This window comes from Sarcophilus harrisii, chromosome 1 (assembly GCF_902635505.1).
Source record: "Sarcophilus harrisii chromosome 1, mSarHar1.11, whole genome shotgun sequence".
Lineage (NCBI taxonomy): Eukaryota > Metazoa > Chordata > Mammalia > Dasyuromorphia > Dasyuridae > Sarcophilus > Sarcophilus harrisii.
In genome coordinates, this window is record NC_045426.1 from 50,960,137 (window position 1) to 50,977,491 (window position 17,355).

Here is a 17,355-nt window from a genome sequence, read left to right on the forward strand (position 1 = left end):
TAATGATAAATGTTGGAGGGGATGTGGGAAAACTGGGACACTGATGCATTTTTGGTAGAGTTGTGAACGGATCCAACTATTCTGGAGAACAATTTGGAATTATGCTCAAAAAGTTATCAAACTGTGAATACCCTTTGATCCAGAAGTGTTATTACTGGGCTTAAATCCCAAAGAGATATTTTTTTTTTAATAGCCTTTAATTTACAGGATATATACATGGGTAACTTTACAGCATTAACAATTGCCAAACCTCTTGTTCCAATTTTTCACCTCTTACCCCCCCCCCCCCTCCCCTAGATGGCAGGATGACCAGTAGATGTTAAATATATTAAAATATAAATTAGATACACAATAAGTATACATGACCAAAACGTTATTTTGCTGTACAAAAAGAATCAGACTCTGAAATATTGTACAATTAGCTTGTGAAGGAAATCAAAAATGCAGGTGTGCATAAATATAGGGACTGGGAATTCAATGTAATGGTTTTTAGTCATCTCCCAGAGTTCTTTTTCTGGGTATAGTTAGTTCAGTTCATTACTGCTCCATTAGAAATGATTTGGTTGATCTTGTTGCTGAGGATGGCCTGATCCATCAGGACTAGTCATCATCTAGTATTGTTGTTGAAGTATATAATGATCTCCTGGTCCTGCTCATTTCACTCAGCATCAGTTCGTGTAAGTCCCAAAGAGATATTAAAGAAGGGAAAGGTACTTGTATGTGCTAAAATGTTTGTGGCAGCCCTGTTTGTAGTGGCTAGAAACTGGAAAATGAATGGATGCTCATCAATTGGAGAATGGTTGGGTAAATTGTGGTATATAAATGTTATGGAATTTTATTGTTCTGTAAGAAATGACCAGCAGGATGAATACAGAGAGGATTGGAGAGACTTACATGAACTGATGCTAAGTGAAATTAGCAGAATCAGGAGATCATTATACACTTCAACAACAATACTATATGAGGATATATTCTGATGGAAGTGGATAACTTCGAAAATGAGAAGATCCAATTCAGTTCCAATTAATCAATGATGGACAGAATCAGCTACACCCAGAGAAGGAACACTGGGAAATGAATGTGGACTGCTGGCATTTTTGTTTTTCTTCCCAGGTTAATTTTTACCATTCTTAATCCTATTTTTCTTGTGCAACAAGAGAACTGTACCGATCTATACACCTATATTGTATTTAAGATATACATGTTTAACATATATGAGACTGCCTTCCATCTAGGGGAGGAAGTGGAGGGAGGGAAGGGAAAACTTGGAACAGAAATAAGTGGAAGGGACAATGTCGTAAAAATTTCCCATGCATATGTTCTGTCAATAAAAAGCTATAATAAAAAAAGACTTTTTCAGTTTGTTCAGTTGTGCTTATCAGATAATTCTGTTTAATTTCTATTTTGAGGTTTTATTCACAATGAGTTATTGATTTACTGTATTGGAATATAAACTCCTTTCAAGTTGGTATTATTTCATTTGTTATTCTTATACCTGGTACCTCATTTCTGGCATCAAATATAAGCTGAATAATATTCATTAATTTCATTTATTTATTATTCTTCCTTTGCTAATTTGTTCCATGGATAATCTTTTCTATTTTTAACCAGTAATACCAAAAGATCAAAAAAATTATGTTTTATCAGCATTTATTACTTCACCATACTTAAATAAAGTGATAAAAAATGTTTTATTTAGTTACTTTAAAAATGAGATAATTGCTCAGATTTCTTCCAACACCAAGTCTTCAGTTCTGTCATATTGGCTGATAGGTACTTGATTCTCTGGACTTGGAGTGAGAAAGATCTGAGTTTGTAATTCTCATTCTGCTACTAACTTGCTGTGAGTCCTTGGAGAAGGCGCTTGCTCTCAGTGAAATTCAGTTTCCTTTTCTTTAAATACAACAGTAGATTCAAGTTCAGTGTTCTTCCCACTATATTAAGCAGTTCAGTGACATATCTCTTTTCCCTTAATCCTAATACTATACCATTCATATATCACAACTTAATCCAGCCCCATTGCTAACTGGAACAATTGACACTTTTAAGTCCATATGCTTTCCTGGAATGTATTGTCATGTTTACTATTTTGTTGTTCAGTCATTTCAGTTGTATCCAACTTTTAATTACCTCATTTAGGGTTTTCTTGGCAGAAATACTGAAGAGCTTTGTCATTTCCTTATCCAATCATTTGACAGATAAGGAAACTGAGACAAACAGGGTTGAGTGACATGCCAGGGTCATACAGCTAGAAAATATTTGAAGCCAGATTTAAATTTGTAAAAATGAGTTTTTCTGATTCCAAGCCCAGTGGAAGAAAAAAAAGGAGGCGAAGGAAGAGGAAGAAGAGGAAGAGGAAAAGAATTAATTAAGGGAATCAGAAAAGACTTTCTATAAGAGATGATTCATGAGCTAATTCTTGAAGGAAGCCAAGGGTACATTGAGGAAGCACTTCAGGCTTTGGGTACATCCTAGAAAATCAGTTTCAAAAATGCAAATAGGCTACTTCAGCTGGGATGGGATGTATGTAAAAGGAAGTAACATGCAATAATCCTGGAAGAATTGGCCTGTGCCAGCTTGTGAAAAGTTTGAATTGCTGAGTTGCTACAAAGCAAGGCTGAGCTCAAACTTAATAGAAAGTCTTCCGTCCATAAGACTATTGACATTATATCACAGTGTCCCCTAGGCACATCATTCTTAGTGTTCCTTCCATCTCATCTCACCTTAAAGAATCATTTGGGAATTGGCAAAATGGATAGAATGGAAAAAAATGTAGTCAGGAAGTTCTGAATTCTGGGTTTACCTTAGCTATTTACTAGCAATTTGACTTTGGGTTCTATGCCTCAGTTTCCTCATCTGTAAACATAAGGATAATTCATAATAGCACCTGCCCCATAGGGCTGTTGTGAGCAAAAAAATGGACTAATATGTATCAACGGGTTTCACAAACCATAAAATGTTCTATAAATGTTTTTATTGTTGACTCTTTTGAGTCATGTCTGACTCTTTGTGACCCCATTTTGGTTTTTCTTCTCCAAATAATTTTACAGGTGAGGAAAGTAAGGCAAATAGGGCTAAGTGAGTTGCTATCGGTCACACAGCTAATAAGTGTCTGAGACCAGATTTGAACTTAATGAAGATGAGTCTTCCTGACTCCAAGCCCAGTGCTCTGTGCACTATGGCACCACTTGACTGTCCTCTATGAATGCTAATTATTATTGTTACTGTTGTTGATCTCATGCACTACTCTCTACACAAGCTGTTCTTCCAGTCTCCTTCTTGAACCTAACAATTGAATTTACAAGTATTTGACTTAAAATATACTTTGGACTTACTCATTTATGTGTGTTCTGTAAGAACACATGACTTGAGAGCAATGGCTATTTATTTCTGTAAATATATCAGGCCAAGGAACACCAGAGTGTCCTAGCATCGTGCACAGAAATAAAGAGATTATTGAATTGAATTGAATTCAGTTAAATGGAATGGCACAGTCTCCTTTTTGGTCAGATTATCCAGAGTCAGGTGACGAGTCAAAGAGCCTTACTTTCTCCCTGGCCAGGCACATTGTCCTCAATGAAGTCAGTATGCTTTATGAGATCATTGTTGGATTTCCATTGCAGATCGCTGTGTGGAATTCCAGAAGTTGAACATGAGTAACTGCAGCCAGGTGTCCCTCCAGAATGCAACCTCACCTGTCATGGAATTTTGGGAGTAAGTATGATCAAGAACTCCCTTCTCCCTTTTCATCCCAGGAATGTTTCATCTCAGTATCAAAAAAATTGGGGAAATTGGAAATTGGGGAGCCAGCTTAGAGGGATATATGGAGCTTATAGAAACTCCACTGTTTTTTCAGGGCTTCAGGACCAAATACCCTTCTTTCCAGAGAAAATAACTGGTTTCTTATGTATAGGGTTTTAACTGGAAGCCCAAGATCTCAGATGTATGTTTTTTTTTTCCTTACTCAATGATAACCAGTATCATTGGGTATTAAACCTAGAAGGGTTTTAGTAAAATGTTGAGTATGTGTCTTTAACAGAAAATAGAATATTTAAAACAGAGTAATCAATGAGTATATTTACTTTCTAGAAGTGTCATAAATGGAAGCTTATATTTGGAGTGAGAAGCTCTGGTTCCAATCTTGGCTCAGTGGCTTACTATGAGATCTTCAACAAGTCACATGATTTACTTGATACTCAATTTCCCGCCTCTGAAAAATATAATGATTGGGCTAGATGACTCCTTTCTGACTCTAAAATCCTATGTACAAGTACCTGTAGAGAAGACTGAGAAAAGATATGACTATTGATTTTGAATACTTGAATTCCATTCAGAAGATGACACAGACCAATTCAATTAATCAACTTGTATCAAATATTTCTTATGCACAATGATAATGAAATAGTTAGCATTTGCATTTGGTTAAGATTTATAAAGTGCTTAAAAAACACAAACTCTTTTGGTCCTCACAACTACTCTTTTTGGTAAATTCTATTGTTATCCTCTTTTTACAGATAAGGACATTAAGGATCACCAAGGTCACATAGCTGGTTTCTGAGGCAGGATTTGAACTCAGCTCTTGACTCCAAGTCCAGTACTCTATCCACAATATGACTTAATTGCTTCTGCCAAGGTCCTATGGTAGAAATGGTAAAAGCTGTGAAGACAAAAACAAAATGTATATTTTGGAGTTATGTTTTTTTCTTAAATGCAGCTAGATGATAGCAGTAGAACGAGTGCTGAGCATCAGGAAGACCTGAGTTCAAATACTGCCTCAAACATTTATCTGACCCTAAATAAGTCACTTAATTTCTATTTATATCCATTTCCTCATCTGTAAAATGGGTGTAATAATAGCATCTACTTCCCAGTCTGATGATGAGTATAAAGTGAAATAATAATTGTAAAACATTTTTCAGATCTTAATGAGATGAAGACCAGTCATATAGCACTACTGGAAAAAACAAAACAAAATAGCTTTGGCTTTAGATATCTTTGTCTGCAAAATGTCTCTGCTTTTTAGTATTCTGCATAGATTTGCCATAGCTTTCCTTCTAAAAAGCAAATATCTTTGAATTTCATGGCTGTAGTTACCATCTACAGTGATCTTTGAGCCCCAAAATATAAAATCTGACCCTGTTTACATTTCTTTTCCCTCTATTTGCCAGAAGTTACCAAGATTTGAGGGGTCTTTTAATGTTAAGCTTCAAGTCAGCCTTTACATTCTCCTCTTTCACCTTTATCAAGAGGCTTCTCAATTCTTTTTCACTTTCTGCCATCAGAGTAGTATCATCTGCATATCTGAGTTTGTGGTTATTTCTCTTGGCAATCTAAATTCTGGTTTATGATTCATTCAGCTTGGCATTTTACATGATGCACTCTGCATGTAAGTTAAATAAATAAGGTGATAATAAGTTTTCCAAACCTAAACCAACCATTAGTTCCATATTCATTTCTAAGTGCTGTTTCTCGACCCTCATACAGTTTCCTCAGCACACAAGTAAGATGATCTGGTACTCTCATCTCTTTCAGGACTTGTCACATTTTGTTAAGATCCATATACTCAAAAGCTTTAGTGTAGCCAATAAAGCAACCGACATTTCTTTGTAATTCTCTTGTTTTCTCCACAATCCAGCAAATATTGCAGTTTGGTCTCTACTTCCACCTCTTTGAAAACCAGCTTGTTCTGGTAATTCTCCATTTACAAATTGCTGAAACCTGGATTGCAGAATCTTAAGCATAAATTTTGTAATGAGTGAGAAGAATGCAATTATTTGGTAATTTGAACACTCTTTGGTATTGTCCTTCTTTAGGACTGGGGCATAAACTGATCTTTTTCAACCCAATGGTCCTTGTTGAATTTTCCAAATTTGCTAGCATTTTTAGTGCAGAACTGTTAACAGCATCTCTTTTAGAATTTCGAATAGCTCAGTTGGAATTCAGACATGTCCACTAGCCTTATTGTTAACTGTGTATGTATAAAATTGTCAACTGTGTATGTATAAAATCTTATCAAATGACTTTTTGCTTTCTTGCTTTTCTTTTTTAAAGGTATTTGTTCCTTCCTCCTGTACAATAGTGAGAACCTTTGTCCTTAGGTCTTTAGACATTCTGTCTACTGGATCTGATCCTTTTTTTAAAAAATTATAGCTTTTTATTGACAGAACATATGCATGGATCATTTTTACAACATTGTCCCTTGCACTCACTTCTGTTCCAAGTTTTCCCTTCCTTCCCTCCATCCCCTTCCCTAGATGTTAATACATGTTAGATACATGTTAAACATGTTAAAGTCTATCTTAAATACAATATATGTGTACTGGATCTGATCCCTTAAAACTATTCCTTACTTCCATTTTATATTCATAAGATATGTTCTTTATGTCATACTTATATGATCTGATGGTTTTTCCTACTTTCTTCCATTTAAGTTTACATTTTGTAATAAAAAGCTCATGATCTGATCCATAGTTTACTCCAGGTTTTGTTTTAACTGACATATAGCTTCTTCACCTTTGGCTGCAAAATATATACTCAATTTAATTTCCATATGGACCATCTGCTGATAGCCACGTGCAGAGTCATTTCTTGGGTTGTTGAAAAAAGAGTTTGCTATGACCAGCAAATTATCTTGACAAAACTCTTATTAGTTTCTGCCCTGCTTAATTTTGTACTTTAAGGCCAAATTTGCCTGTTATTCCAATTATCTCTTGATTTTTGAATTTAGTTTTCCAATCCCCTATTGCAAATGTGATATCATTTTTAAAAATTATTCCTAGAAGATGTTGTAGGTCTTCATAGAACTGATCAACTTTGACCTCCTTAGCTTCAGTGTTTGGAGCACACATTTGTATTATTATGATGTTGAATAGGTTGCATTAGGTATGAACAGATATCATTCTGTAATTTTTGAAATTATACTTCATTACTGATTTTCTCACTGTTTTATTGTCTAAAAGGGCTATTCAATTTCTGCTAAGAGATTCTTGCCCTGAGCACCTGAATTAAATTTACCCATTTTCATCTATTTAAATTCACTGACATTCTAGATGTCCAGATTAAATCTTTCCATCTCCTATTTGACCACATCCAGCTTACTTTGTTTCATAAACCTTGTATTCCAAGCCATTATCCAATATTAATCTTTATAGCACTGGACTTTCTTTTTATCTTCAGTTGCATCTACAGCTGAGCTTGCTTTAAGTTTTGATCCAGTTAACTTCATTAGTTCTAAAGTTACTGGTACTTGTCCTTGGATCTTTCCCAGCAGCACGTTGGAAACCATGCCTGATTTCCTCAGTAGGTAAAGGTTATTCATTTGTTCACTACTATCCTATTACATAGATCCTAGCATCTAGATTATTCACTTTCCTTGAGCCCTTTTCTAGTCCAAATATTTTTTGATGATCTTCCCCCATATATGCTGGGTAAAAACAGTTCTTTAGGAGGGTAAAAGCTAATTGTTGCTCTTCTCAGCAGTTCTAAATTAATGCAATAACCCTTTGGTTTCATTCTTGATCGTCATGTCCTCCCTTTGGGACTATGCCCAATTTATCCTCTCTCTCTCTCTCTCTCTCTCTCTCTCTCTCTCTCTCTCTCTCTCTCATTTTTCTCTCTCTTCTTATTTCTGTCTCTGTCTCTTATTCTCTATCTTTTTTTCTCAATATGTATCTATATTTTCTTTGTATAGAGTCTTTTGCATGTTGTCCCTTCCCCTCCCCATTAAACTGTGAACTCTTTGAGAACAGGAAGTATCTTTTTCTCTTTATTTGAATCCCTCCTGCCTAGCATAGTGCCTAGCACATACCTGTCACTTTATAAATAATAGTCAAGTTGATTATTTCTGTGAGTTTCATGTTCCTCAAACAAGTGCTTGTACTATCCAGCTGAAAAGACTGATGGGAGAATGAAAGGTAAACGTTTATATGAAGCAGAGACAGAACCTGGGACAGCACAAATAATATTGGGGTAAGTGTCACAACATGTGCCCCCTTATTAATTTTTTAATCTGAATACTACCTTCTAAGGGTTGTGACTCTGAGATAGATCAAGACTACTCCTGAAGACACCATCTTGTGGAAAAGAGGGAGGAGCTTATGTAGAGTTGGAAGAAGCAGACTATTTAGTAACTTCCTATTTTAATTGATTTTTCTTGCTATTCAGTATTAAGACCTGTTTCTTGAATTCCTGCTTCAAATTCATTCAATACCTTCCAAATTCAGCTCTTATTGTTTGTTCTTTGTTCTCAAAGAGAACCAGGATTTCAGGGAGGAGACGTCACGACATGCAAGTGAATTGGATTTAAGTGAGAGAGGGTTAGGCAGTCACCTGCCTCATTTTCTCCCCTCAGAGCCTAGTGGTTAGATATAGATGAAGATGACTAGAGATGGCCCTGGACGCAACTGAAGACCTTGGCCTATTTAAGGTAAGGTCTTCAACAGTCTCAATTTGACTGAAACTACACCCATTCAGTGATTAAGGATAGGTAGCAGTTATGGGAAAGCACCAGACTCAATATCCTAGTTATGGTTCTTTAGTAAAACACAATGTAACTGTGAGTTATTGTTATTGATAAATTTTGTTATAAACTCTCCATAGGTAGGGACAGCAGTGTGTGTGTGTGTGTGTGTGTGTGTGTGTGTGTGTGTTTAATTCTCTCTTCATTGAATGAATTATAGTATTTCATGCAAATTATCAATTAATGCATGGACAATGAAAAAATATGTACAGAGTCTTAAAAACATCAGTCACTATTTTTCCTGATAATTAGTATGTTTCAGAAATAATTTTTTAAAGTATGTTTTTTTTCCTTGCCTCAACTAAATCTTCCTATGATGCTTCTTTGTGGTGAAGACTTGATTCTGGCCTCTCAAAGGATCTTTCAGAAGAGCACATGCTTTCTCAAGTTTTTTCTTTTACAAATAGTATTTGATTTTTTTTTCTAATTACATGTAAAGATAGTTTTCAATATTCATTTTATAAGATTTTAAGTTTTACATTTCCCCCCTTCTCTTCTCCCCTTCCCAAAATAGCAAGCAATCTGATATAGGTTATATATGTGCAATTTTTTCCCCAGTTACTTGGAAAAACATTTTTGGTTTTACATATGCATATTCATTATTTTTACATATTTCCAAATGGATCATGTTGGAAGAAAAATCAAAACAAAAGGGAAAAACCATGAGAAAAAAAGAGTGAAAATAGTGTGTTTATTTACATCCAGTCTCCATAGTTCTCTCTCTGAAGGCAGATTGTGTTTTCTATCTAAAATTTATTGGGATTGCCTTGGATCACTGAACCAGTGAGAAGAATCAAGTTTATCATAGTTATTCCTTACACAATCCTGCTGTTGCTGTGTATAAATATGTGTGAAATCTTGTAAACATATTTCCATAGTAGTCAGGTTGTATTAGAAGAAATAGAAGAAAAAGGAAAAACTACCAAAAAAGTAAAAATAGTATGTTTTATTCTGCATTCAGATTCCATAGATCATGTTTAACATATATTAGACTACTTGTCATCTCAGGGAGGGGGTGAGGGAAGGGGAGGAAAAATTGGAACACAAAGTTTTGCAAGGATTAATGTCAAAGAATTATCCCTGCATGTGTTTTGAAAAATAAAAACCTTTAATTAAAAATAGTGTTTCAAATACAAAAAAGCCTATTTTGTGGAAGAAAGTTTTATTTTTTTCTTTTCATAGTCTCCCACTAAATTGTAAGCTTCTTGAGAGTAGAACATGTCATTAACCTTTCTTCATATCTTATGTGTTTAGCTTAATAAATGTTTATTGACCTTAAAAAGATTCCATAGATCTTTCTCTAGATATGGGTGTCATTTTCCATCATGAGTTTTTGGGAACTGTCTAGGATCATTGTATTGCTGAGAAGAGCTAAATCAATCATAGTTGATCACTGCATAGTATTATTGTTACTGTGTACAATATACTCCTGCTTCTGCTCACTTCACCCAGCATCAGTTGATGCAAGAGTTTCTAGGTTTTCCTGAAATCCACCTGTTCATTATTTCTTTTATCACAATTATATTCCATTAATTCACATACTACAACTTGTTCAGCCAATCCCCAATTGATGGGCATTTCTTTAATTTCCAATTCTTTGCCATCAACAAGAGAGCTTCTATAAACATTTTGTACATATGGGTCCTTTTCCCTTTTTATGCTCTTTTTGGACTACAGACCCAGTAGTAACACTCCTGGATCAAAGGATATGTGCAGTTTAATTGCCCTTTGGGCATAATTCCACATTTCTCTCCAGAAATATTGCTTTGTCAAGTCTTAAACTGGTTGAGCTTCCAAGAAAAGCTGAGCAGAGGACTTTGTATTATTGGCTCTGATTTCATAACTACCACCTGAGGAAGAGCCTGGCTAAATTCAGAAACTCATCCGAAGCACCAACAGATATTTGGGGGGAAATACAGGAATGTGTGGAAGGTTTAAGATTTATGATGTTTGAGGGAGTGCCCAAAGCCCTGAAATCTCAGATATCTTAAGTACTGACAAATGTTTCCAAATAATAATTTTATGTTTATAGCATTATACAGATTGTGCCATTCTTTGTCCACATCTCCACAAGATACATGATATCTTTTATTGTGAGAATTGAGGAAGGATAGGGGGGAGAAACGTGTCTGATGTTAAAATTGCATTGGAGCTCCCAGTGTAATAACTCCCTCTATTAATATAGATTAGCAACTCATCTGTCATAAAATGTGGGGACATTTAGAGAGTAAATGACTTTCTAATACTCATAAAACAGAGAATGGAGCTGGGACTTGATTCCAGATTTCCTGACTTCAGTTTTAGTATGCTTTATAATGAGATTTTCATTCATGTCCAATTCTTTATAACCCCATATGGGATTTTCTTATAGATACTACAGTGCTTTTCATTTCTTTCTCCAGATTATTTTACAGGTAAAGAACTGAGACAAAGAGGATTAAGTGACTTGCCCAATTTCACACTAGTTACTAAGTGTCCGAGGCCAGATTTGAACTCATGAAGCTGAATTTGCCCTTACTCTAAACTTAATCCTCTATCCACTGTGCTACCTAGTTGCCCTTTTATTGTGACACTATAGGTGAAGTCTTTATGTAACACAAATGCCTTTGTTAATATTGATCTTATAACACTGCTGAACAGTAAAGTCAATTTCTGTAATTCCTTTTCTATAAAATTTCTTCTGGAGACATTCTTGACTATACCTCAGTAATACAATGGATCTATGATCTTTTCCATTTGGAAGCTCCTTTTAACAATTCAGATTGCAAGTCTTCCATGTCTGTTCATCCTGCAAGCTCATCTGTGTCCTTTTCTCAACTTGATTCACAGACTACTGGTGTCATCTCTCATATTTTCTTGACATTGTGAAGGTAGTAATCACATGTAGAAAAGTTCATCAGTAACTTCTTATCACATGATCAGCTTATCTTCTTCCCATTATATTTTGATGGTATTTTTACATCATTTCCCTTTTATAATTCTTCATTTATAATGTAAATTAGATTGCTTATGTCCACCATACGCCTCCATTGCTCTCTGAAAAATACTCAGAGACTAGAGTAACATGACTCCTTCCTCAGAATAACAATAGAAAAATGTTGGTATTAAAAAAGATGGATCTCTGTTCAGATAGAAGCTTTAAATCACTAAAAGGACTTTGAAGTTTCCAAAAGATAATCCAAGATCCTTTTTTTCTTATTCATTTTTGACTCAACTTATTTTTCATTTGAAGTGTCTTCCAAGTTATGTGAATTTATCAATTTCAATAGTTTGTCTGTCCTCCTATATGTCATGCTTTACACAATAGACATTTTTCGTCCACTTGTTTTTTCTTACATGGGGTAAACTCCTTTTGAGTGATTATACCTCTCATTTAAGATGCTCTGCAATGTTTCAAAAGAACAGAAAGTCATTCACAAAGACTAGCATCTGGAATATCTCACCATGTACATGTGGTTCCTCTTTGACTTGGATTTTGGGTGGGACTTTTTCTATGTTGGTGATAAGCAAATTTGGGGAAAATGCCTCTCCTTATTTTAAATCTTTTTTATTTGTTTTTGTTGTGTCTTTTTTTTTGCTGAGGCAATTGGGGTTAAGTGAATTGCCCAGGGTCACACAGCTGCCCCATCTTATTTGTTTTTAATAACCATATTATACAGATATTTCACAGGGAATAATGTATAATTTTGGCATAATTCATCAGAGGCATCTTTTTGAAGGAGAATTTTTAAGATTATGTTTTGCTCTCCCAATTTAAATACTGTTTTATGGTCACCAAATAACAAATGAAGTGGAATCAGTCAACAGTCAATAAGCATTTATTGAGCTCTCACTATGGGCCAGGCACTGTGCTACTCTCTGGTACAGATAGCTTTTTTCTGTCTTTCAAACAATTATGTGATGCTTGAGTTTTGATCTACTAAGGGATATTATTTTCTAGCATTTGCCTGTTTCTTTTTAAAACTTCCATCAAGGAGGGTTACAATGCTTTAATAGATATTTTCAAAACATTTCATATAGATGGAAATATAGGCAGATGTGGTTTGTTATAGATAGTGTCTTGGTTGCATCTTTTGTACAAATAAAATCTGAGATCAATTTTATGCCCATCTCCCCAATTTTGGTATCTTTTCTTCCATCAGATCAAATGAGATAATATATTTAAGCACTTATCACAATGACTGGGACATAGCAGATACTTATAAATGATAAACTTTATTATTACACTTTGAGAATCCATCTATCAATTGCTCCTATTTTACATAAATCCAAACATGGATCCCTGCTGTATGCACTTGGTATAATCCAAATGTTTTTTTAGGTTTTTGCTTACTTCAGTGACATATTTACTTCCTCTAAAGGCACATCCAGGGTGACAATATTAAAATCAATATGTGATGATTCACATTCATTATCTTTGGTGATGAAAATTTATTATAAAAAATCTGGGGGTCTTTTTCCATCTTTCATCTACTTGCTGTTCTTTTTCCTATTTCATCCATTAATGCTCTTGAAATGATTTTATTTAATTGAGTCTCTTGACCAAACTTTCTTTAAAGTGATTTCTCTTCACTGATTGCTATTTTGTGAAGAAATACTGCTCATATTCTACTGTTATTCTCTGTAAAAGTTTAAAAATAAGTTCGTGTGAGTTTCTTCCACTGCCATATTCTTATGCTTGGCAAGTAGAGCAATTGTTTGCTAATTAAGATCATTTTTGACTACTTTTTGTGGCAGTTGGTTTATATCACTTATCTATCCATATAAAAATGTTTTATATATATATATATATACACACACACATATATATATACACACATATACATATATATACACACATAAATTTAGTCTCACTCCTTATTTCCTGAATCATATTTTCAAACATATTTTCCTGTCCTAACTGTATCTACCTTTGTCTTAAAATCAAATATAAACATGTATGTAGATTTGTTTTGAATGCCTTATAAAGTTCTTCATAGAACTTTGCTACCAGTTTATCCTTAGTAATTGATTTTAATGTGTAACCTAAAATTACTTTCAAGTTGGTCTTTATGTACAATAAATAATGCATTATGAAGTGACCAAATGTGCCGTGAAATGTTTCTTTTTGCTTCTAAACACATAATAAAACTAAATTTACCAACTTCTTAATTTTTCCCTATGAGGAAAATACATGACCCATCCTTTCATTTAGCTTCAACTTCCTTTTGCATTCTTGTTTCATTTATAGTAAAACTTTTAAGATTGATAGAATTAATTTCTTCAGGAGTATCTTCAGGAGAGCCATTAAGACTCTCACATATAGATACAAATGGCTAAGTTAGCATATATAGGTTGTTTAAAACACATATAATTCACTGGGATGTCTGTCTCCTTTTTTGCCACATTACCACTATCATTTCATTGAATGGGTTACTCATTTTACTTGTTAAAGCCTCAGTAAATGGGGTAACCACCAGCTATCTTTTAGGGTACATAATGGGTTTTCTTTCTTCCACATGTATTCACACTATTAAAAGTTACAACTATACAAAATATAGTCATTGTTTCTAGCTCAATGGAGAAATAGGCATACTGAGTTGAAATAATGTGATCACTTCAAGGGATTCAGTATTCCCACTAATTGGAACTTTTATGTTGCCTATTTTATGGGATTGTGGCAAAGTGCTTTGAAAAATTTAAGATTCTAGAGAAATATGTGTTAATGTTATTGAAAAATTTACCTTTTATCAAAGCTTCAAGAGAAACTTGGAGTGATCTCAGGAAGCGAAGCTGCTTAGACTTTGTTCCAGAAGTTGATGTCATTCATTAATGTGATGCCTCGCTGCTATGGCAACAGGGTCAGGTTTTGTGTACTTCTGGTCAGCCATTCCTGAAACCCCATCTATAGTGGGGGTGAAGGGGGAAAGGTATAATCATAAGACCTTGGTACCTAATTCAGGTTATTTTTACCAGCCAGGTCAACTGTGTGTCAAATGTCATCATGCTGGATTGTGACTAAGAATTTATTCTTCTTTTGCATTGCAACTAGTGGTTACTGCAAATATCTTGACCCAAGAGAAGTCAATGAATAAATCAATTAAACAACACACTTTTTAAAAAGAGTGATGTACCTTCTACTTTGTTCAACATGGGAGATATAAATAAAAAGCAAAAATAATTCATGAGTTTATTTAGGTACAATTCCAACAAAGGGAGACAATAGTCACATAGACACATACCAAATACTTACAGGATAAATAGAAAGTAAGGATAAGGTAGAAGCAAATGGGGAGAATGAAAAAAGTCTCTTGCAGAAGGTAGAATTTGAGCAGAGTCTTGAGGGATACCAGAAATTCTAAAAGGTAAAGGTTGGGAGCAACAGTATAACTGGCAGGGAGGACAGCCAGGGAAAGGGATGGAGATATGGGATAGCATATCATGTGTGAGAAATGGCGAATCGGCTTGTATAACTGGAGACTGGAAATATAGCAAATAACTAAGTTGTGAAAGATAAATGCAGAGGAGTTTACATATGATTATAGAAGTAATAGTAAGTCACTGGATTTCATTGGGGATAATGTGGTTAGATTCAATAGATTTTTTTTCAATTTTCCTTAATTTTAATTTTTAAAACTTTACTGACACATTTTGTTTTTACATTAAAAACATTTAGAGATCACTCCCCTTTCATGAGAAATCTCCAAAACAAAGTTACACAGTAAACTAAAATTAATAATACAATGACCTCATCTGAAGGCGAATTTCATCATTTTGTACCATCTCCCACCTCTCTCCTTTTTTAAAATCAAAAGAAATCTATTTTTCTTTCTCTAACACCACTGGGAAAAAAGGAAAATATGTTTATTAAAAGAAACATGCAAAGCTAAGCAAAACAAATTCCCTCAAGATTGTGTAGAAAAAATACATATCGTATTCTTTACTCCCAATCCATCACCTCTTTGCAATGGATAGCATGTTTAATCTTTGGCTGGCTGGAATCCTGAGCGATCATTATACTGATCTTAGTTCTTGCAGTGGAATCACGCCCACATTTAAGGGAAATAATGTTGGTAACTGTGTGAAGAATGGACTGCAATAAAAGTTAAATTTGAGGCAGTGGGACCAATTAGAAAGCTACTGAAATAATCTAGGAAAAATGAGATGTCATATAACAAGTGGAAAGAGTCCTGAATTCTGGCTATAAGTTTTCTCTCTGACAAGTACCTTCTAAGGCATTATGCTTCAATTTCCTTATCTACATAATGATGGTTTAATTAATTTCCCATGTACGTACTATGTGACAGGCACCATCACAGTTACTGGGGATACAAAGAGAAAAATAAAAGCAGGTTGGATCTCTGAGATCTCTTTGCTAGTCAAGTTTTCTCTTCTTCCTTGTATATCTCTAGGTGTGGAAATTCTTCTTGAAGTATCACAGAGGCAACTGAAGTGCAAATGTGCAGAAACCTGAAGGACTATTTAATCTAAGTTAGGCAGTTAAATGGAACAATGAATAGAGTACAGGCCATGGGATCAAAAAGATCTTCACTCAAACTCTGTGTGACTCTGGGCAAATCACTTAACCTCTCATTTTTCTTATTTGCCAAATGGGGATAATAACAGCATCTATCTTCCATGGTTGTTGTAAGATATGTAAGGCAAAATTATTACATAAGATATGTAAGATAGATGAGATAACATTTAAACAGTGCTTTGGAAAACTTATTGTATTATGTGAATGTTGTTTAGCTAAATATTGGGAAAGGAATAATGTTTATAAACCACTTAGCAATTAGTAGCTTGAAAACCTCTAAGGAAGGGGAACTCATTACCTGTACATGCAGTCCATTTTCCTTTTTGTAAAGTACTAGTTGTTAGGCACTTTTCTCCTGAAAAAAGCTTCAGTTTTCCTTTGTGTCACTTTTATGGATTATTCCTGTTTTTTGCTTTCTGCATTATTACTTTGCCTCCTCTTCATGGTTTATTCTTTCTTTTTTGGAGAATAGATGTTTTCCTTCTATCTGGTAAATTCCCTCCGCCCTTTTAAGATTGCCACATTTTTCTCTTTCCTTCTTCCTCCTTCCTGATTGGCATCAAGTCATTCGTTCAATCAACAAATATTTATTAACATCTAATGTGTGTCAGGCATTTTGCTAAGTGCTGGGGACAGCCAACTAGATCTGACTGTTTCAATGATGCAATTCATAGTAGCCATGGCAGGGAATGCAACACCAAGATCCCGATACATAGCATTTGGAGATTCCTAAAAAGTTGAGAGATGCATGTTACTTCTTAAACAGAGAGGCTTCTGCAAATTGATTAGGAGATTTTTTTTCGTTGCCTGGGGAAGCTAAATAGTAAACATTTTTTTATTTTTAAATGTAAAATTTATTTTTAATTTATTATTTTAGCATTCTTTTAAATTTTTGAGTGCCATAATTTCTTCTTTCTTTCCATTGTGAAGATAAGCAAAATAATATCAATTGTACATGTGAAATCCTGCAAAACTCATTTCCATATTAGTCTTTATTCAAGCAAAAATGAAAAAAAAGAAAGCAAGAATATTGTGATTTAATTTGCTCTCAGAGTTGTATACATTTTTCCATCATGAATCCTTTGGAATTATGCTAGAACATTGTATTGAGTAGAATAACTAAGTGTTTCACAGTTGATCATCATTACAACATTGCAATGATTTCCCAGTTCTTCTCACTTCATTTTGCATCATTTCATTTAGGTCTTGTCATGTTTTTTTCTGAAACCAATCTCCTCATATTTCCCTCAGTATAATAGTGCTCTGTCACAATCATATGTCACAGCTTGTTCAGCCATTCCCCAATTGATTAGCATCCTCT

At 34.4% G+C, this 17,355-nt stretch overlaps 1 protein-coding gene across 1 annotated transcript in view; it reads left to right on the forward strand.

Annotated features, from left to right (window-relative positions):
• The window catches only part of SLC6A11 (solute carrier family 6 member 11), a 178,578-nt gene that overhangs the window by 19,410 nt on the left and 141,813 nt on the right, over positions 1 to 17,355 (forward strand). The window contains exon 4 of the mRNA XM_031955206.1: positions 3,624 to 3,714. Within this exon, the coding sequence (XP_031811066.1) occupies positions 3,624 to 3,714 (91 nt within the window). The remainder of the gene's footprint in view (positions 1 to 3,623; positions 3,715 to 17,355) is intronic.